This window comes from Vicugna pacos, chromosome 28, assembly GCF_048564905.1.
Source record: "Vicugna pacos chromosome 28, VicPac4, whole genome shotgun sequence".
Lineage (NCBI taxonomy): Eukaryota > Metazoa > Chordata > Mammalia > Artiodactyla > Camelidae > Vicugna > Vicugna pacos.
The window spans coordinates 8,550,476-8,573,096 of NC_133014.1; the positions used below are offsets into that span (position 1 = coordinate 8,550,476).

The following is a 22,621-nucleotide window of genomic DNA, read 5'->3' on the forward strand; positions in this document are numbered from 1 at the left end:
GCATTTAAGTCCATGAAAATCTAAAGTTTTTGAGAAGAGGCTCGACATCATCAGAGCTGAGCTTTAAAGACTGACACTCTGGCAGAAGGAAATATAGGATGCTTATGCGAGTGCCCGGAGGCCACCCAGAGACTGGCCAGAGGCCACCTGAGGAGTGTGGAGACAGGTTTGAGCTTAGGGCATTGGCAGAGGCAGTGAGTCCCTTTCATACCGCTACACCTTTGCTGTTAGTCTGCCCTTCCTCCGCTCCTGCCTCCAAGAACGCCTACACCTCTTTGAAGATCCGATTCCACTGTCATCTCCTCCGGAGATTCCTTGACTCCCCTAGGCAGTACTAGTTATTTCATATGTGATCCTGGAACGATTTGAAATGACCTCTCTTGCAGCAAGCCTCACATTGTGCTGTAAGTATTGCCCTAAGTATTGGTCTCCCCAGCGAGACCCTGAGATCCAGTGGGAAAGGGATGAGGGATCTTTTACCCCCACTCGCAGATATTTCATAGATAATGAGTGGATAAAGGGGCAGAATGATGAAAAAGCGAACACAGATGAGACATTTCAGACAAGTCATTTGCAGTGGCCCCGAGTATCCTGAGGAGCTCGTACTAACCAAAGCAGGCGTGGGTAGCAGGTAGAGGACTCAAAAATATGACTTAGAGTTTGAGCCTGGAGAACAGGGAGAGAAACGGGGAAACCGGGAAGTGGCGTTTTGCAGAAGGATGACGCAGTCAGTTCAGGGCATGTCGGGGCAGATGTAAAAGTGTCTCTGAGCCTATGTTGGGAGGCCTGGTAGGTTAAGAGAAACAGTGCATTGCAAGATCTTAATGCTACGTAGAGTAAAACGTAAATTCAAAATTTAACTCCTTAAAAATACAAATTTGAATGAACGGGTTCAGCACACTTAAGTTTGGATCTTAATCAAATCTTTGTCTTCATGTCATTCTGCTTCACAATGACTATACAGAACTCTTGACTCCATCATTTATCCAAAAGAACCTTCTTACTTCAGTTGCCTTTTCAATCCATGATCTCCTTCATCACTGCATAAATCCTGGAAGGGAATAATTCAGTAGTTGACATAGTGAAAAGCTGGTGGATAGAGTAAATGATAAAGCAGCTATAAAAACAAGGTGTTGGTTTTGAAGTACTTCAGATTAAGCTTTCTAGTATCTTCAGGTGGCTTACGGGACCAGATGTTTGCTTGGAACTACAGATTGACTTGATGTTACTGTCTTAGTTGGGCTGCTGTAACAAATTGCCATAGATTGGGTGGCTTACACAGCAGACATTTATTTCCCTGTGAGCTGGGAAGTCCACAGCCAAGGCACTGGTAGGTGTGGTGCATGGTGGGGGCCCGCGTCCTCAGTTTGCAGAGGGGCATCTTCTCACATCCTCACGCAGCCAAAGAGCAGAGAGGGCCAGCAAGCTCGTAGGTCTCTTCTTTTAAGGGCACTAATCCCATTCATGAGGGCTCCTCTCTCATGACCTGCTCATCTCCCAGAGGCCCTGCCTCCTAATGCCATCACTTTGAGGGTTAGGATTTCAACATAGGTGTTTTGGGGAGCACTCAAACATTCAGCCCATAACATTTACCAAATTCTGTAAAATCTGTTATCAGGTAGAGAATGCTAGAGCTAAGGGGTGAAAACAATACTTCAGAATAAACATTTCATTTAAGTCACAGTTTAACACTTCATATTTGAATATCACTATAAAATGAACTTTTGGATCTGTTACCTCTGTTGATCCCCCCCCAACGCCCCTGAGAGACAAGACACGGACACCAGAGTAGTTATGACAGGTACATGAGGGCCAGGTCACTGCCAGGAGGACGCAGCTGGTTAGAGGCCAGCCGGGCCTCTGCTTTCTGCTCCCATGTTCGTCCCATCACCCCGCGACGACTTTCTGCTGTGTTTTACTCTGGTTAGACTGACAGTGATGAGTGATAGTCTGCACCACTCAACTCTTATTACTGTGCGTTCTCTTAATGTCTGTGTCTTTTAATATCAAATATTAGACCAGTCGGTCTAATCATTTTAGAGACTTCTTCAGATGGCTAGGAGTCAGGTTATAAGAAGATGAAATTCTGTATTCAAACGAAAGAAAGTAAAAGATTATAATATAATTCTTGTTAATGCATACAATTTTAAGTAAATATGATTGACTTAAAATTTGGTACCGTCATAGGGAGAGGCATGTAGCTGATAAGAGCAATCACTGGTAATTTAGTGACTTCATCTGTATGCTGTTTTAATATGGTACTTGATAACCTATATTTTTAAAAGATGTCTAATTTCTCTTTGGAACAAATGGTATTTTTCTTTTATAAGGAAAATACTTTTCTCTAAGGAGAATAAATCTGATTTTTTTGGTCTTGTTTAGCTTTGGATTTTAGAATTCAATTATTTCATCCTGAATTTGGACACTTTTAAGGCAACCTGGCTTTGGTGTAAACAAACTTGCTTAACTGACAGTGACCATTTCCTTTATCCAAAACTCTCTGTGCCTTTGTTAGCATGTGAAGACTTTTAATTTAATTCATTTTTATAAAATTACAGAGATTTGTCCTGCTAATTTCTCTGTAACAGGCCATAAAACCAACAACAACAACAAAATATATATATATATGGGAGGGCTGAGTACAAATGATGTATCAACTTCTGAAGATTCTAAATATCTTTGAACTTTGATTTCCTAGAAGTATGTCTGTCAGCTGTAAAATGTGTGTTCTTAAGAAAATTCAACCATTACAAATATTTTGTTTGTTTCTTCCTTCAGGGGAAGATAGTTCATCAAAGTTTAAATATTATGAATTCCTTCTCACAGAAGGTAAAGATACAACAAATACGATCTTTGTCAGAAGATGTACGATTTTACTACAAACGATTACGGGGCAATAAGGAAGACTTGGAACCAGGAAAAAAATCAAAGGTTTGAAAATGTTATAGTTGAGAATTCCCACCCGTTACTATTTTGTGCTCGTGACCGTCTATGGATTTGGGATTCACGGTTCTCCTGTCACTCTTTATAGATTGCAAACATTTATTTTGATCCTGGACTGCAGTGTGGGGATCACTGCTATGTTGGCTTGCCTTTTCTGTCCAAATGTAAGTTATTTGCCCTTCTCTCTCTCAAGCCCTCCACTCCCTCCCCAAAATACCCTTTTTTGTTTTGTTTTTTTTTTTTTGCCAAACCTCTCAAAATACTCTTTAATGAAAGGCTGCCACTTTTAAAGTCCATCCCTGTCTCCTGATGCTGTAGAAATCATTGGAGGGACTGAGTATGTCGTACCACATGTCTCCTTGTTTTAGCTGAACCCAAAGTGCAGCCTGGGGTAGCCATGCAGGAAGACACGTGGGATGCTGACTGGGATCTGCATCAAAGCCTGTTCAAAGGATGGGCAGGAATAAAGGAAAATTCAGGTCACAGGTAAGTGGTTCTGCTCTGTGTAAGTGTTTTGGCCATCTTTACCAGTTTGAAACATGACTTTCTAAAGTTATCCTTGTGTTAGGTGATTTTACTTTTCTAGAGCTAAGAAAATATGCCTAGTCTTCAGCAAATTATAATGAGGCATCTTGAATTGCCATTGTAATTGTATATTTCTCAGAAGGATGCACACTACCATTTTTCTCTTTTTTCCCAGTGTTCTAGATGCTTCTGTAAGGTCAAAGAAACTATATGAAGTTGTCCTTAAGTAGGGTGACTTCAGTGTTCACCTTAGATACAACCATTTGCATAAGAAAGAAAGTTTCTGCCTACCACTGAGCTCTGTTAAAGGCAAGGAAACCGTCTTCTAGGTTTAACCTCACAGTAGGAGGAGCGTCTCTGCTCCTTGTGAGAACTGCCTCCTCCCTTTCCCAGCGCTGAGCAGCTAGGGTGCGTGGGGCCCAGGTCACACGGGCCCAGCCATGTGTCTCTGGCAGGTAGAAAATGTCCTGATGACAAATCAGTACTGCACCTGGGTCACAAGCAAAGACACACTTATGTGGCAGCACTTTCTGTGTGTTCGGAAGAGCATTTGACTGACGAAGCTGTGACAGCTGCTGAAAACTGCTCTCCATCGGCTGATCTGAAATGTGTTTGTCACTGTGATCGAGATACTCCAGTTTATAGTACTGGGACTTTTTCAAGCCGTTAACAATTAAATCTGCAGGCTTCTGTTTATCTAAAGTATCATCTGCGAAAAGTTTTCTTAAGGCAAAAAAGAATTAAAATTTAACTTCAAAATGGTTAAAATTAGTGCAGAGACTTCATTAGAACTCACTAAGAGAACATTAATTAAAACACAACTTGGGCCCCTACGTTTCCACAACGGACATTACAATTTACAGGTAGTCTCCAAACTCTGACATCCAATTATGGATAAATAACTTGTAGTGCTGCCCCAGGCTCACCTGCCAGGGAACTTCTCCACCTCCCACCCGCCGAAACCACCCCTCCTCAAGCCTTCCTCTCCGTGAGGCCAGCATTCCACCACTAAAGACCCAGCCTCCCTACCTGCCCTCTGCCAGCATGTCCCAGTTGCACAGTGAATGTGGCATTCTCCTTGCCTTTGTGTTACCTTGTTGATGTGCATGTCACAGAGAATTTGTTACTAGTCTTATAAAACTGGTACCCTCGGCAGTATTAGGGTGTCATATTCAGGAATGTTGTGGGATAAAATAGGCCTCAGTGTTTGGGTCCAGGGACCTTAGCCCCATTTATAATATTGTTTCCTTAGGGAATGTGTTCTGAGTTCCAAACAGCTGGCTTATAAACTCATAAGTAGGGAAATATTCAAACAAGGACCTGAATATTGCTCTTTCCTTTACATATAATCTGCACAAAACCCTCACCTGTATTACCTCTTCAACTGATGTCTTCATTGTGAATCGGGATTTTGTGTTGTCTGTTATCTCAAGTGGGAAAAAAGCCATATGCCAAGCAGTGCACTGACTTCTCAAGAGTTCTCCTGAAACTGTCTGCCTGCTCCTGGTGTCTGGGTCTTCCCACTAGCCATGCGAGACCCTGTAGGACCCTGTAACGTTATGTCTGTATCCACCTGCCTTTGCCCAGGTGTATTCAGTACGAGGGCAGCACAGGTGATCAGTGATAGACATGGCAGCAGTTTGTGCCATGGAGGATATTTTCCTCCATGTCTCTGTGGAAAGCGTAGTAAAATATTGGAGCAAATAATAAACCTGTGTTTATCCAAGGCCAGAATACAATTTCTCAAGCACACAAGCCTAATAGAATTTCCTACCTTCAGAAAAGTCAAGTATTTCATCTCGATACAGTGACTTACAAATTGTTTTTTCTAGACTGAGCGCTCTATTTGAAGTAAACACAGACCTTCAAAAAAACATACTCTCCAAAATCACCGCCGAGCTCTCCTGGCCGTCCGTACTCAGCTCCCCCCGGCACGTGAGGTTCCCGCTCACCAACACCAACTGCTCCTCAGTAAGTTACCCAGGTGATGTCGGTTTGGGGAAACCCATCAAGGGCTGTGAAGTAGCTGCTCTTACGTTTAACTGTGGAGATCTTTCACTTGCCATGTCTTTACTTTGCTTAAGGAAGAAGAGATTACTTTAGAAAATCCTGCCGACGTCCCCATCTACGTTCAGTTTATTCCTCTGGCTTTGTATTCCAACCCTTCTGTCTTTGTTGATAAGTTAATATCAAGGTAAGCATTGCTTCAGATTATCACAGTGTTTCCATATGAACAGGGAATTATTATGTTACACATTGAAAACTGTATTGCAGCCCTTACAGTAATAGATTTGGCTTAGAGAAATTACGGATATGTAACAAGTTCAGAGAAGGTTCTGGGAAGAGAGATTGATACTGTATTAAGCGTCTAGAAAAGCTTTCTGTTTAAGACAAGAAAAAGTAATGGAGAACTCCTTCCTAAAATATTTTAAAGAGAAGCAGATTTTTAGTTTTAAAAAGTGACCAGAATATTAACTAAAAGTTGTAGCTATTTTTTGAAAGCTGTTAATCTGATAATACTGATCTCAGAATCTGCAAAAGATAAGCACAGCCTTGATAATCACTCTATGACCCCTTGTTATGATGCTGTCTCCAAAGAAACATATGTACATTTTTTAATTTCAGGTTTAACTTGAGTAAAGTGGCAAAGATAGATTTAAGAACACTAGAATTCCAAGTCTTCAGAAACGGTGTAAGTATTCAAACCTCATTCTGTTCCAAAGAAATAGTTCTGTGTGATATGACCAGTGCAGATGTGACAGAAACGTGTGGACTGCCCTCAAATTGGCTGAAGGGCAAGTTCCTGAAGAAGTCAGAGCAGTCCAGTAATTATTTTAGAGGCACAAAACCTGGGAGGAAGGGGTGGGACTTAGATCGCCATGCGGCACACTGTGTAGAAGGTCCTGTTTGTGGACGTTAAGCTGTAAGCCCATGAAGGTTTACAATAATGGCTGCCAGAGCCTCTGAGGATATACAGATGAGGCATATACTGGTCATAAGTAATTTTTATTAAGCCTCAAAATACTGAGCTTGGTCACTTTAATTTTTACTTTGGATACTTTCTAATAAAATTATAAGCTCCATGAATGCCAGACCCACATCTGGCTGTATCAATACTTGGCATTTGAACTAATAAATGTATACATAAACTGGTTTGTTCTAAGACCAGATATTCTGTATCCTGTGGGCCAGGCTGAGCAGCCACTAACCACTCATGATTATGTAAGAACTGAGTATGTAGAATACATATCAGACAGGAAATCAGCACTTGGAACTAAAACCGCCTGCAAACTGGCCCGAGACTCTTGGCCCTGATGGCCTTCCTCCTGCCGGCCACATCTCATCTGTCCTTAAGCATCCTCTTCACCCCACCCTGCTGGCTGTGAAGCCTGCGCTGATTCGTTGTCTCGTCCTCCCTGACTCTTCATTTACATCCACGTTAACTTAGTGTTTTGTTTTCTTTTTAATGTGTGATACCTGGTTTCCCAAGTCTGGGTATAAGCAACTTGAGGGCTTGTCTTCTGTCTATAGTGTTTTCCTCCCACTTTAACAATATGAAAGATGTTGAATGACTGAGGGTAGGAATCTGGTTAATCCTCCGCCATCTGAATTACTTCGAGTGGAGACAGTACACGAGCGCCTCCTTCCTCTCCTTGTTGTGGGCTCCTTTGCTGAGCATGGGTCCCAGCGTCAAGTGGCCCCAGGATGCCTTCCTGCCTCACTGGCTTTGCTGCTCCCCACTTGGATCAAGAGAGGTTGGCTCCTACCAGCTTGGTCACCTCAACCAAGTAAAAACAAACCTAACTTCAGCTTCCTCTCTTGTAACGTGAAGTTAATAATTTGTGTTTAACAAAGTTTCTGAACAGATTAAACAAACAACATGGAAGCCTCTAGATGGGTTCCTTGGTACATAGGAAGCCCTCAGTGAGTGTTGACTGGATGAGTCTGTCTGTGGTTAACGAGGCCAGGAAAGAAAGGCAACTGGAAAGCTTTCAGCATTTCAGGGTATTGTGAAGACCCCTTCTCGGTATTTCACAAGCACCTGGTGTGTGTCAGCATTATGCCAGGAGCGTTCACATTTACAATTTCATGTAGTCATTGCAGCAGGCAGGCTGAGCTATTACTAACCGCCCTCAGAGATACGCATTTCTCTTGTTCTGTTGGTGGTGGGAAAACGAAGCTCAGGGAGAGGAGGTAACTTGCCCGAGTTCGTACCTGTGATAAATGGCAGGGCCATATTCAAGTCCAGTTCTCCCAGAGTCCAGAACCCTTGCCCATACCATTGTGACACGTGGGCACCGCTGATTAGGAATCACTGGTTAGCCTGTCCAAACCAGATGTTTTATCGTTCTTGAAATATCTCTGTTCTTTCCCATAGCTTTGTGTTTTAATCTGTAAGACATATGTTAGCCAGACCTATACAGAATAGTTAATAAGTCTATTTTTAAGTCAATCTTGTGTAAGAAAGTAGTTTTCGATGTTGTATTTGTTTTCTGTTGAGTTACAGGTAGGATGCTAGACCGATATTTAGAAAGTCTCATATTCTAGTCCATGCCTTTCTCTTGGAATCTTTTTGTACTTTGCTTTTTCCATCCATAAAATGCCAGCATAATAAGTTCAAGGTTATCTGGAATCCAGATATCTAGAAAGCTCAGAGACTAGAAATTCCTTTCACTCTGCTTTTCTGAGGGAGGAAATATTCGTAAGAAGTAAATGACCTAGTATTTACCTTTTCTGTCTTGCCGAATACAGTGTCCTTAGTGGTACTTACAAGATGTGAAACAGTGAAGGAGGCACTGTAAGAGTTAGGAAGATAAATAAGAATCCTCTAGACCTTAGAAATTTATTCTAAATAAGAAATTCTGGAGGAGGTCTTAGGGTGAGCTTAGGATAAATTCTACCAGTTCTCTACAGTTCTATAAAACTGGATCTCAGAATACTTGGTCTCAGAATTTCCTATACAGTCTGAAAAATGATTAAGGATTTCTACTTTATCTTAGTTTAAAAAAACTGTTAAAGACTCCAAAGAGGTTTCTTGTTTGTGTGGATTACTTCTATCAGTATTTACCATGTTAGAAATTAAAACTGAGAGATCTTTAAAATGTAGATTTAATTTATTTAAAATAATAATAAACCCTTTCCACTTGAGATAGATAACATACTGAAAAACAGGTATATGTTAAAAAAAAATTTCAAGATAGATTGTTTTACATTTTTGCAGAGCTCTTCAGAATGGCCCTCTGACTTCATATACAGATGGAGTCTCATGCCTGCTTCCACGTTCAGTCCCCTGTGACATATGGTCTTAGTTGAAATGTATGATAAATACGTGACCTGACACATTTATGCAGTTGCAGAAACAAGTATCTTAATTGCCTTTTTAGTTAATTATAACACCGCGCATCACTCGTTTGGAAGGTAATCGGTTCACTGAGACATGCAGAGCTTCCAAGTGTGGACACAGCTCAGTCTGCATCATCCAGACAATCTTATTCATCCCTGTAACCGCCAGTCTCATCAGGGAGTTCTCTGAATATTGTGACGCTTTCCAGCTCACAGGGCCAAAATTCTAAATTTTTCTCCAACACTCAGATTTTACTAGTGAAAACAAATACTGCAATTGTTTTCCTTAAAGGGACAGATGCAATAAATCTTCGTGAAAATGTCTACTCGGTACCCAATGTGAATAACCATATATCGACTGTCAGTCATCATTTCAAATACAAGTGGTGTCTATGAGAAAGGAGCTGGTTTGGTTGGCATCTCAAATGCTAGCTCTTCAAGATGTACCTCCATTCTGCCACGCAGTATTAAAAAGGCATGTGCTCAGGGGTTGAGATTTAGTAAGATTAATATTTATTACTGCTTAATCAGTAACAATTTTTTTTTAACTGCAAGTGCATGGCAGTGGCAAAGACAGTGGCTAGTAGGGAAGTTTGACACCCACTGCCTTGCTTCTAGTGAAAGAGTTAGCACTTTAACCTGCCATTTTTTTTGCTGACCATCAGTGCTAATGTCAGCACAGCGAAAAAGGTGCAAAGAGCATATGCCGGTGTTAGAAACATAGTTTTGACACCTGAAAAGACCTCTGAGATTCCCAGGGGTCCAGGAATCACCCTTTAAGAACCACCACTACAAAAATGACATAGAATTATTGAGGGCCTTAGTGATACCCCTGGGGCATTAGAACATCCTAAAGTGTTTTCCAAGTCATCAGAGCTTAAATTAGTTATTTGTTGGGAATATATGTATAGCATATAAAGTGTCTATCAATTACTCAGAATTGTTTATTTAAAAAGAAACTTGTTTACCAACCGTTTGGGAGCAATCGAACATGCTGTTGTTTTAGTAGACATTGACAGAAAAGAATTTTCGATGCAAGAAAAAAAAAATTTGCCTTTAGAAGGGAGAGTTAAAAAGTAGTGTGCTTCACTACGTCTGTTGACTATGAAGCTATGTTTGTAGAGTCATGCTAATGCAAGTAAATAGATCTGAAAATATTGACCCTAACTCTGCCACATGGAGTAGAAAATCATGCAAAACTCACTCTCCTTCCACTTGTTAGCAGAGCCCTGCAGAGCCGTGGACATTTAGACCCAAATATTACCGACTCTTCCTTTAAAAAGTTTAACCTTAATGTTGCTTGAAATCAAACGATATAATCTTATATATGAACTATGATTTTTTTTAAATAAGAAAACAAATTTTTAATCTTATCTATGACTGTCAGAAAGTCATATTTTGGCCATTCAACTAAGCTATTTTTGAACTTAAATGATGAAGTATTTATGAAACAATAATTATGGGTTTAGCTTTCAAAATGAAATTCAAAGATAGATTGATATGAATTGGAGATATTTTTGCAAGTAAAAAAGTACGCTGCAACCTTAAGACCCGCCAGCTGCTGCCCTTCCGAGGGGTGGAGCAGGAGGGCGATGACTGGGTGGGCGGGCATCGTGAGGACCGTGGGGAGCTGGGTGTCACTTCCACAGCTGTTTGCTTTGTGCTGAGCCACTCGTCTGTTAGGTGTGTGTCCTTTTCTGTGTGTGTGTTTTGCAAAATTTTGAAAGTTAAAAATAAGATCTATATGGGAAAACAAGTGCTTAGTACAAGCACAAAGACTTTGGTGACCTGGAGAACAAAGCCCCTCTGGGGACTTAATGCAGAACATAAAATGTCGTCCCCGGTGGTCCAGCTCTGCTTGCCAGCTCTCCAGTGTGTCGGCCATGAGGGGGGAGAATTCTGCATCCGGTTAATCAATTTGAGGAACTAATCCTGGGCTGTGAATGGAGTGAAGGGGGAAACATTCTTCCAGAGAGTATACTAATGACCCCTGTTTGTTTCCCTAATGATTCAAGGCTCATCCACTGCAGAGTTCCACGGGATTTACAGAGGGCCTCTCCCGAAATTTAATTTTAAACCTAATTTTAAAACCCGGAGAAAAGAAGTCCGTCAAAGTAAAGTTTACTCCAGTTCACAACAGAACTGTTTCTTCCCTAATCATAATCAGGTATGTTCTGTGATTTAAGTGTGGGTTGATTTTTAATACTTACATAGAGTCCTTACTTAATTTGTTTCAATGTTAGTTTGCATGTCTAATTTATGAAATAGGGTATTCATTTTGTCCAAAATACACGTGCATACACCATACCTGATGAAGCATACCATTGTGATTATGTTCTTAGCTGAGACCTGAATAGTGTCTTACTGTACCATGTGTGACTCTTAAAAGTGAAAAATTCTTGGTCTTCTCTATATTTTTAAATGTTTGACATGTAAATGTTTTACTTTTAAATTTAGTGTATTAATTTCTATGTGGTTTATGAAGTAACAGTAAAAATACAGGCTAAAATATTGTGCATATTTAACGGAAGGAAAACCTGTGATTCTTATTCTTACGTAGAAATAACCTGACTGTGATGGATGCTGTGATGGTCCAGGGACAAGGAACAACCGAGAACTTGAGGGTGGCAGGCAAGCTTCCGGGTCCAGGGAGTTCCTTACGCTTTAAAATCACAGAAGCATTATTAAAAGACTGTACAGATAGTGAGTATTCCTAATGGATCCAAGGGCACAAATTTCAGCATTTGTTTCCAACAGTAAATAATTCCAAAAAAAAGAGCAGTATCTCTGTGTGTACACATGGGTATGTTAGTGATGGTTCCTTAATCTTTTAAGGGAACACCCTGACTTGCTTTCAGAGTTGTTTGGTTTGGATCTTAAAAGATTTAAAGTGTTAGTATTCATTGCACGCTGTAGATAATTTACTCTGTGAAAAAAAAGGCATAATTAAACATGTGCCATCAAAGATGACTTACCAACATGGAGTGCTTCCTGATGAAATCTGGGTCATGGCTGATCTCTGTGGCCTAAGGAGCCAGTTCATAATCTCTGGCACGCATTCCTGAAGAGTGTATTATAATCGCTTGGACCTGACGCACAGGACAGCAAGAGTTTACACTTACTCACTTTTTTCCTTCAGGTTTGAAACTAAGAGAACCAAATTTCACATTGAAAAGAACATTTAAAGTAGAGAACACAGGACAACTTCAAATTCACATAGAAACCATTGAAGTCAGTGGGTACTCGTGCGAGGGCTATGGCTTCAAAGTTGTTAATTGTCAAGAGTTTACACTAAGCGCCAATGCCTCTAAAGACATCATCATACTGTAAGTATTTTCTCTTAAGATAATGAGCAATCTCGGAAGATAACGAGATCATTTTCTTGTAAGATAACTTCTCATTAACATTTTATACTACAGCTGTTCAAACTCTGTGCTAAGATAGGTTTCATACTATTAAAACAGGCTGCACCTGTTGCCGACGTAGGCATTGAAACTGTCTTCTGACCAAAGTTTAGAGAAACTGCACAACATGGAGAAACAGCACGTGTGTGACTCAGGGTCTGCCCTGCCACTGTGGCTGAGCCCACGGTCAGTCACAGCCCTGCAAATAACTCTGAAACTGGTTTTGAAGACTATCTGATTCACTCTGGAGATAAAGGGAGTTTCACAATTTGGAAAACAAAGATAAGAAATAACCAAAGATAAAGTGAAAAAAATCGAATGAAAACATCTGTGGATAAAGACCTTTCTCCAAACTTCGGTCAGAAGACAGCTTTAATACCTGCATCGGCAATAGTTGCAGCCTGTTTTAACAGCTGACAACTTGTTATAAATAATAAAATGTAACCTCTGTCCCCTTAACTGAACGGTAATTTTGTGATCTTCAGTGGACATTTACTTAATCAGTAACCACGTTACTCCATGTAGGAAGTAATGCTTGGCACCTGGAGGCACAGTGAGGCGTAAGGCACCTTTCCTCAAGGAGCAGATCCCGCGGTGTAGAGCTTACAGTTCACAAAGTAGAAGTCAACATAAAACAACGGGCAGGAGGCAGTACTGCAGGAGATGAATGTCAGCAGGGCTGGGATGGTTTTCTTAAAAAAAGGGAAAAAAGACATTGTTAGGGATGTATCATGGGGGAAGAGTGTGGATTATATAAAGGGGGTAGAGGGAAAGAAGCTCGGAGACTACTTTCTGAAATGATAATTGTGGGAAGTTGATTATTATTCTTTTTTATGTAATTTCTCCAACTAGCCAATTAGGATATAGTTGCTTTTATTATTAACCACATAGCACAAGATCTTGTCCATCTTAAAACGAGAAAGTCGTGTAAAATATGCAACTCTAAAATTCTATGTTATGTTCCAAAGGCATTATGTTTAAACTGCCTGCGGTCTATTTTTAAAACGTAGTCTTAACTGCCAGTCGTTCTGTTTCAGGTTTACTCCTGACTTCACAGCTTCTAGAGTTATCCGTGAACTGAAGTTTATCACGACCAGCGGCTCTGAGTTTGTGTTTGTGCTGAACGCGTCCCTTCCGTACCACATGCTGGCCGCCTGTGCGGAGGCCCTACCCAGGCCCAACTGGGAGCTGGCTCTCTACATCATCATCTCAGGGATAATGAGGTACTTGTGTCTTCTTCCCAGGCCGGCACTTAGGCATCACTCGACACTGTTCATCGCACGCCAGGCAGTGTTCTGAGAGCTGGGTTCCACCAACGCGCAGCACAGACAGACCTCTCTGCCTTAGTCAAGCTTGCACACAGCCGTGGGAGCAGTCAGAACTGAACTTCATGGGTGGCAAATACAATAAACCAAAGTCTTTTCTGCCTTTGAAATTTGTTATACAAATTAAGTACAGGTCAATTTCTTAAAAAAAGCACTCATAGTTTACCAGGCCATAATTTGATCTGGGCATATATAATTTACTCAACATAATACTTTGTTCTTCTTGAATTATACCTAAGCAACATGAAACTGAAAATGTGAAAATATCTTAAAAACCTTCAGCATCCTCATCTTTTTTCAGTGTATTTATGTATATGCTTTGAGAATGAGATAAACTCACCTCTGAATTACTTGACATAGGTTACCCTGTACATCCTTTAAGGGAAAAGAGTTGACCTAGAGAGTTAGAACTAAAAAAATAAGAGCTGCTTCTTGGTAAAAGAAAAAGTATCCTCCGGTGTCTGTTGTGATACATGATATTACTTCCTCCATTAGCCTCTGTGTGAGTTGGCACTCAACAAAAATCAGTGTGCAAACTTCTATTCGTAATGCTTCCTTGTCTTGTCACAGGCATCTTGCTTTTTGTATCATACTGTACTTTGCCAAGAAACTCTGCCTTTAGCATCATATTTTGTTACTTTTGCACTAACAAGTGAACCCCGATTCTCCACTTTGTGTACCCCTGCAGTGCACTGTTTCTTTTGGTAATTGGAACAGCCTATTTAGAAGCTCAAGGAATTTGGGAGCCATTTCGAAGGCGATTATCCTTCGAGGCCTCGAACCCGCCCTTTGATGTGGGAAGACCGTTTGATCTCAGGAGAATCGTTGGTATTTCATCTGAAGGAAAGTATGTTCACCTGCTGGAAATAAATTCCCTAATATGCATAGATTTGGCCAGTGTAATTAAAAGAAATAAGTTTTTTCTTTTCATCTGTGCTGGAGTGGGGGATCTTAATAAGACCCTGTGTGTAGTTCTCAGTTACTAAGGACTCACAGCAAATACCATGTTTTTATTATAGTGATGATGGTTAAAATATTCTTAGTTAGATCAATGACTCAATTCCTCAGTTTTCAGATAGAGCAGACCCAACAGAGTTGTGAAACGTATTCTGTTCCTCGCTGTTGTTTCCTCAGGAAAGTTCACATTGGTGGTAGCTGTACCAGTGAAATAGTTTTTTTAACCTTAGATGTTGTAAGTTGCTATTGCTGATGTGCAGTTGGTCCTTTTTTCAGCTTGAACACACTCAGCTGTGACCCCGGTCACGGCAGGGGTTTCTGTGGTGCAGGAGGCACTGCTTCCCGACCTGGTGCAGGGAGTCACAAGCAGTGTGGCCCGTCCGTCCACCCACACAGCGGCCACAACAATAGAAACTCAGCTGACGTGGAAAACGTCAGAGCCAAAAACAGCACAAGCACCTCTAGCAGGACTAACGCCCAGTCGGCCAGCAAAGCCAGCCCCCTCGTCCTAGATTCAAATGCAGTGGCCCAGGGGCACGCGGCCGGCAGGAAGTCCAGAGGGGCCAGGCAGAGCCAGCACAGCAGCCAGCACCATGGCCACAGCGCGCTGGAGCAGCAGTCCCCACCGCCGCCGCCACCGGGGCCTCCGCACCAGGACCCCCAGCCCGAGAGACTGTCGCCTGCACCCCTCGCGCACCCTCCCCACCCAGAACACGCCAGCAGCACGAGGCACAGCTCCGAGGACTCGGACATCACCAGTCTCATAGAAGCCATGGACAAAGACTTCGACCACCACGATTCCCCGCCCCTCGAAGTGTTTACAGAGCAGCCGCCATCGCCACTGTCAAAAAGCAAAGGTAATCACCCATTCTCGAAAGCCAGTACGTAATTAAGGGGCTTTCGTGATTGTCATTGTGGTAAACAACTAATGTACGTTCTTCGGGCTCAAATACATCTGTGCTGTTGGACTTCAGCTTGTCTGTCTGAAGACGCAAATAGAGGAACCCGTCTGTCATAAAAGGTATTTTTGTTCCTTAGGTTGCTTACCAGATTCAGAAATTGATTGGACTTGTCCCGTTGTCTTTGTCAGCTGCCTGTGATTATTGTGTGGTGGCAGGTTGAGCTTTTTTTTAATTGTTAAAATTTTTGACGTAGTGGTAAAAATGGAGATCATCTGCCTTTTAACTCAAAACTAGGATTCCTGCACACCTGTGCTTTAGAGCAGGGGTTGGCAAGCTGCAGCGGGTGGGCCAGGTCATGTCTGGTGCCCCAGCCGTGCTCGTTCACTTCCACGTTGCCTGTGGCTGCTATTGAACAGCGGCAACAAGGACCCTAAGGTCCACAAACCTGAAAATATTTACTGCCTAGCCCTTTACAGACAGAGTTTGCTGACCCCCACTTTAGAGCTCTTCGTACTATGTTAGTTATCTGTTTCTCCAAAAAAGATTACCCTGAAACCTAGTGGCTTCAGACCCCACCACTTACCCCAGAGTTTCAGGGGTCCAGCATCTGGGTGCAGCTTAGCCAGGCTCTCAGGCTCCCATAAGCCTGCAGTTAGGGCGCTGGCCGGGCTGAAATCTCCTTCAGGTTCAGCTGAAGGTAGATCTGCTCCAGGCTCACTCAGGCAGTTGATGGCAGGATTCAGTTCCGCACAGCCTGTCCCACTGAGGCTCTCAGTTCCTTGCTGACTGTGGCCAGCAGTCTGCTGGGTCCTCTCCACGGGGCAGCTCAAAGCGGTTGGCTTTACCAGAGCCAGCAAACAAGAAGGCAGGAGAGAGAACAGGCTGGCAGGACAGAAGTCACAGTCTTCTGTGACCTACTCTTGGAAGTGACCTCCCATCACTTTTGCAGTGTTCTCATTAGAAGTGTGGTCCAGCCACACTCCAGGAGAGAGAATCCCATGCGAGCATATGGTGGGGACCTGTGCGAGGCGTCTTAGAAGTCTGCGCACCGCCTGTGCGTAGGCAGGCGCCTTTATAACTTCCAAAGTCAAAATATGAAAGACAGTAAATGGCCTCTGGCTGTATTGCATTTTCATTCCTGTACAGCCTGATCTTCTTTGCCTCTTCCTTCCTCTCTGGTGGCGGCTGTGCTAATGCATGTCAGTCTGAGCCTATTCAGGTGCCTCCCTCACTGACAGACCAAGGAGCTTTTGCCGTTGGTTTACACAAGGAACAGGGAACGCGGCAGCCCCGAGAGGCCAGAAGAAGCCTGACGTTCCAGAGTCCGAGAGTTCTCTCTCAGAGAATTTCTTAGTCCCAGTGATGTGAAGACTCGTCTTGTAGAGCCCTCTTAGAATTACATGCTTTTGGATTTGTAAAACAGTAAAATGTCTTGAATGTTATTTAACTTCTTCCACAGAAATCTTTTTTGTTGTTGTTATCTCATTATTAATAGAGATTACATGTTTTAGAGTAATCTTTATAATAATTTAAATGAATGCTTAAAGTTCCTTTTTTAATTAGATCAGGTTACCTAGTGTGTTTTTCCCTTATTGAGAGCATGAGTAAAATAAGGATTATTATCCTTTCTTGCCGCAAGGAGACGCCTTAGCAGTCAAGGTGAAAACCTCGTTGTTTGCGTCTAAGATAGTCTTCCAATGTCAGTGCAATGGGGCCGTTTTTATTTTCAAGGTCATTCATCTAGAACATAAATTTAAAACTTTTTAAATGTATTTTAATTTTCACAGTAGTCCTAGAGTCGACCTACTAAAAGATGTTTAATGATGGAGCTTGGGTACCACGTTATCAGTGATTTTTGAGCCCACAAGGAGACAGTGGTCACAAGTGTCACATGAGCAGCCACTGCTCTTGTTACCCTTCCCACCGCTGCTGTTCGAAAACAAGGAAGAAGCCAGATCTTTTTATTTTTTCTTCAAAAAGTGTTTTTATTGAAGTATAACATATATAAAGAAAACCAGTCTTTTAAATGAACTTTAAAAGATGGGCATTAATCTTGAGGTTGCAAAATACTGGTATATCATAAAAGCTTAGGCTTTTAGCTGGGGAGAGCTTTTATGATCTCTCTAAAGCTCCCCACCACGCCCCTGCTGAAATAGTCATGGTTACATTGAATATAAACCTTTGCAGACGCACCCTGTTCTCTCCCCCACCCCCAATATTTCACATGTAAAGAAGTCTCCCTTTGTGATGAGCTTCAGTAATGTCTAGCTTTTGGAGACTATTCAGAAGGACCTCTCTTCAAATGAATGTGCTCTCCGTAGGCCTTGCGCTCTGCGGGCGGTCTGCTCACGTGGCTAGTCATCCCTCCGGTCACTGTTCCTCATGGAAGATGGCACCCAGAAGTGCCCTCTGGTCGTGGCTGGCCTGAGCAGGGCCTTTGCAGCTGGACAGTGATTAGATTCTCTAGTTTTGTGGTTTCTCCTCCCATCACACGTGAGCCCTGGGGACTGGACAGAGGCAATGGCTGGGCTGAGGGTTAAAACCCGGAAAGCTTTGAGCGTGGTGCCGCCGTTCTCAGTGTCTGCAGTAACTGCAGAAACGTGGACTCTGCCGCCCTCCCTGTCTCTGCCCTTGGCGGTTGGAGGCGTGGCTGTCTCTAGGGGAAGGGGACGCGGAATGGGAGGGGGTCACAAGGCCGGGCTCTATCTTCGGGCAGACCCAGGTCAGATCCTGGCTCTGCCACTTTCTGACTGTGCGATCTGGAGACACTTGCTTCTCTGAGCCTTTGTTTGTTATCTTTAAAGGGGAGAGAATAGCTGTTTCTCACTTGGTAGGGTGTGGGCACTATTGTGATTTTTAGGGCAGGAAATGGTGCGTGCTGTCGTTAGCCAACTGAGTTGAAGGTGGCTGTGGAACATCCCAGCAGAGAGGCCTGCTTGGAGCTTGGTCTGGGAGTGAGAAATGGGATAAGCAGAGAGACCTGGGAGCTCACGGCCCCTCATAGAACCCTCGGGAACTGTGGATGTTAGAATGCAGGTGTTCAGGAAGGTAGATGAGGCTTATGCCCTGTGATTTGTCAGCATCTCGCATGTGGTCAGTTTCGGGTGTGCCACCTGAAGCTTCCTCGTCAAGTTTTGTTTCCAGACGAGTTAGGGAGAAAAAAGCTTGAAAGCTTTTTGGATTTCAGAGTGACTGGTAAGAGACTGTCCACCTGACCTGTACCAGGCCTGGGCCCGGGTGATGGGAGGTTGAGAGTTCAAGGGCATCCGTGAGTTGGTGCTGCCCCCCCACCAGGAAGACTGGGACTCTGCAGGCTGCGCTGCTGAGGCTGGGCAGAGCACGTGGGCCTGCGGTGTGTGTCGAGGGTCCCAGGGGCCTAGATCTGATCAGTCACCCCTCCTGCCTTCTGGGTCTCCTGCCAGGGGAACAGACAGACTAGATGTAGAGCTGGAATTAAAAGTCCACCCTAAACACTCTTCCCTCCAGGGCGTCTGCTGAGTTGCAGTAGGTTTGCTTTTGAATACCCATGATATTTTATTTCTAGAATAAACAAATCCAAAATCTGATGGAATGTGATACTTTTATGAAAACCCTAAATGATTGCACTCTGTACGATATGTAGAGTTTCAGCCGTGCAGCCTTTTTTCTTAGTCCTGTGTACCTTGCTGTTTCTGCTTGGTGCTGCAAATGGTACATGCAGCCATCCAGGGATACAAGGAAAAACTAGGACAGAGGAGAGCGTGGGTCTGCTCAGGCATTCATTATTAACTCCTTCCTGGGATAAATGTGAAATTTTTTTCATTTAAGTTTAAGTAAATTCTTTTCTACCTTCTAGCGGACTGTATCTTCACGATCTAAGCACAGTATTAATAACACAACATAATGCTCGCTATGCATTTTTGAAAGCAATATTTACTTTAGCTTGAACTCCTGAAGAGTTTTCTTTATGTACATTTTCTGTTATGTTTTAGGTTTTACAAAATTATGACAGAAAAATATGATCCCACTGTGATTACATCTTCATTCTCAGGAAAACCAGATTAGACGTCCAAGGTGTCATGATAGATATTTTAACATAATAGATTCCAAAGTTTGCTTTCGCTTGTCTTCATTCTGGCTTCAGTCTGACAAGCGTCCTAACCATTCTTTAAAACACGGGTCAGTGACCGCCTTAGGCTTTGCGGGCCGTTTATTTCTGGGGCAGCCTGTTCAGCTGCGCCATGTGGTGTGCGGGGAGCAGAGTAACAGACCAGGGGGCTGCATCCCGGCAAACCTGGACTCACAGAAGCAGGGCTGGATTTAGAATGTCAGACCCATCTGCTCAGACCGAGGGGGCTACGTGAATGAAGTATTTTTTAAATTAAATAAAGTGAAAGAAGTCTATGGTCCAGCCCGTTTCCGGACTTGGGGCAGCAAATCTCAGAGCAGGTCATGTTGTTGGTGTATTTCACTGTTCACAAAGGCACAAAACTCACTTCTGGAGCTCAGCAGACACTGGCTGAGCACTGGCCTGTGCTGGGCATGGCAGGCACTGAGGCTGGAGAGCTGGGCGAGACCTGATCTCCACCCTTTGGCTGCTAAGACTGTATGAGGGGTGGAGCCAAGGGGGCATGTGGTGACCGCAGTCAGCTCGCATCCTCAGCCGGGAGTCTGCTGGATGGTGGTGGGCATGGGCAGACAGAGGTGAGTGGCCTCGGGGACAGTCCATCAGGCAGTGGTGTGATGCCTGAGGAACCTGTCGCCCATGCTGGGTGTACTCCGCCTTTGGTCACGGCTGGACACATAACTCAGTTTTACTAAGCTTCTCCCTGCAGTTGTACCGTCTTTATTTGGATGGGTTTGTTTTTATTACTGATTATGCACCAGTTAAGTCATGGTTCCCATCCAGCTAGGAGAACTTCGGTCTCCTCCAATGAGTTAGTTTATCTCTGAGAGGGCTGTCTCCCTCTGAATTCTGATTCCTACTCCCCGGGGTCCCACTCTTTCTTCTGTGTCCTGGCGACAGTGTGGAGGTGGGAACTGGTGCTGTGCAAACTGAGTGTTCCCCAAGGGGTCAGGGTTGGGCATAAGGACGGGGTCAGACAAGCAGACCTGGAAAGATAGATGGACGGTAAAGGAGTTGGAACCTTATCCTGTAGGAAACAGATAGGATCAAATTCTTATTTTTAAAAAGTGTTTCAAAAAGAAAGCAGTGTCGTTGGCAGTGTGGAGGGTTTAGGAAGAGGGGCCAGTACAGTGGGCCTGGCAGCAGGTGCAGTCCGGGTGGAGACATGGCAGTGGGGCTGAGGTCAGAAAGGTATTAGAGATTTCAGAGATAGAATCCATTTGATTGATGTGAAACAGATCATTTCATCCAGGTGACTCAGAACTGCCCCAGTTCAACTCTGCACGTACCTTTTCCTCCTGAGACTCCCACGGGATGTGCATGCACAGAGGCCGTGAGAGATGGGAAACAAGGCGGCATCACTGTCAGCAGATCTTGTACCTGTAGTGCCTAACATAACGCTCTCATAAATCTATGTGGGATTTCCAGCCTAAGCCAAGGGTCTACATACATTACAGCCACCCAGAGGGCTTGTTGAGACCAATTGCTGGTCCCACCCCGAGTTCTGGTTTAGTACATCTAGAGTGGGGCCTTAGAATTTGCATTTCTAACGAGTTCCCAGGTGAGGCTGACCCTGCTGGTCTGGGAGAACACTTTGAGAACTGCTGATCTAACAAAAAAATTTAAAGGGTCTCTTGTTTCCCAAAAGCCCAGTCTTCCTACCAGAAACCAGCTTATGAGGAAGAGAAGAGACCCTTGGGAACAAGCTTGCCTGAGAAGTCACTTTCTTACATCAGCCCCACTCCCAGTGCCAAGAGGGAGGCAGGGGCCACCGCGGAGTGTGCAGCCTCGCAGAGGGCATGGGCCCTGCTCGCGGGTAAACGTGGGCCTGTCCTCCTCAGTCTGTTCTCGCCAGATGAGTAGCCCTTTCTCTGGGGAAAGTGCACTCTCCTCTCCCGCCGACTTTTGAACTTAGGAACAGAAGCAGCAGAAGAAACAGCATGTGACAGTGAGGTTGCTGAGAGCCTGGGTGAGTGGGTTGATGTCGATACTGTAGAGCAGTGATTCTCAGCCTGGCCACACAGTCAAACCGCCAGAGGAGCTTGTTAAAAAGATACCCACACCTGGGTCCCACTGAGAGCCATTTCATCGGAATCCCTCAGGGGGGAGCCCACAGCAGCTTTTGTTAAAAGCTTTTAACAAAAGCTTCCGAGGTTATTCTAAAGTGCAAGAACCGTTATTAAAGACGGAGAACCCAAAAGATGTTGCTAGGATATTTAACTCAGATTGGGACATTTTAGGTTTGAATTGCTTATGTCAAATTAATTAAAGTTGAGCCCCCAGGGAGACTATAAAGGGAAAGAGAAGTTCCAAGGGCAGACCTCTAGGGAAAAACAGCAAAGATGAAGCCAGTTTTCAGAAGAATCACAGTCCCAGAAGAGGGTGATGATGTCAGGGTCCAGCGGGGCAGGGAGAGGAGTATTGCACGGTGTCCAGTGGAACTGAGAGGGCTTGTAGAATGAGGAGCGCTCGGGTCACCAGCATTGACAGTTAAAGGGGTTGTTGTCAAAATCACATTCTTTAAGGTGCTGGAGACAGATGTGTCCAGTACAGCATATTAAGAAGTTAATAAAAGATGAGGATTTGGAGGTAAAAGTATAAAATTTTGAAATAAGCTTTTTTTTTAGCCAAGCTTTCGGCTTAACTCCTGGTTTGTTACATGTTTTTTCTCTTTTATTTGTACATCTGTGGCTTCAAAATTTGAGTCTAGTTCTTTTTTTTTTAATCACTTTCAGCCATTTCCTATTTATTAAAGAGGTTTCAGGTTATTGTAAATACAGATCATTTATACAGGTAATGCCTCTCACCCAGTGAACCTGAGCAGGATGAAAATGTGTAATTTCAGGTGAGAAATGTCCTGCACAGGGGATTCGTGTTGGCCATGCAGGAATATCTGAAGTGCACTCAGCACAAACTGTTGGACCCCCAGAACCTGAGGGCTCGCGGGCCCCAGGCAGGACAGGCTCCTGTCCGTCTGCCCCGGTGGAGTGGAGCTCTGGGCATTCAGGGTGGGTCAGGGCTGCTGTAAAACCAACGGCCAATCTCTGGCTAAAACAAAGGCGTCTCAATTTTCAAGGCTTACTCTTTGAGCTATGGTTTCAGTCTCACACCTCCTGG

At 43.6% G+C, this 22,621-nt stretch overlaps 1 protein-coding gene across 2 annotated transcripts in view; it reads left to right on the forward strand.

Annotated features, from left to right (window-relative positions):
• TMEM131 (transmembrane protein 131) overlaps positions 1-22,621 on the forward strand; it is a 139,537-nt gene that overhangs the window by 103,245 nt on the left and 13,671 nt on the right. For both annotated transcript variants that reach the window (XM_072951373.1, XM_072951372.1), the window contains exons 20-31: positions 2,779-2,931; positions 3,032-3,107; positions 3,312-3,429; positions 5,301-5,439; positions 5,553-5,662; positions 6,094-6,160; positions 10,827-10,978; positions 11,372-11,514; positions 11,951-12,137; positions 13,253-13,438; positions 14,229-14,387; positions 14,774-15,354. In XM_072951373.1, coding sequence (XP_072807474.1) covers positions 2,779-2,931; positions 3,032-3,107; positions 3,312-3,429; positions 5,301-5,439; positions 5,553-5,662; positions 6,094-6,160; positions 10,827-10,978; positions 11,372-11,514; positions 11,951-12,137; positions 13,253-13,438; positions 14,229-14,387; positions 14,774-15,354 — 2,071 coding nt within the window. The remainder of the gene's footprint in view (positions 1-2,778; positions 2,932-3,031; positions 3,108-3,311; positions 3,430-5,300; positions 5,440-5,552; positions 5,663-6,093; positions 6,161-10,826; positions 10,979-11,371; positions 11,515-11,950; positions 12,138-13,252; positions 13,439-14,228; positions 14,388-14,773; positions 15,355-22,621) is intronic.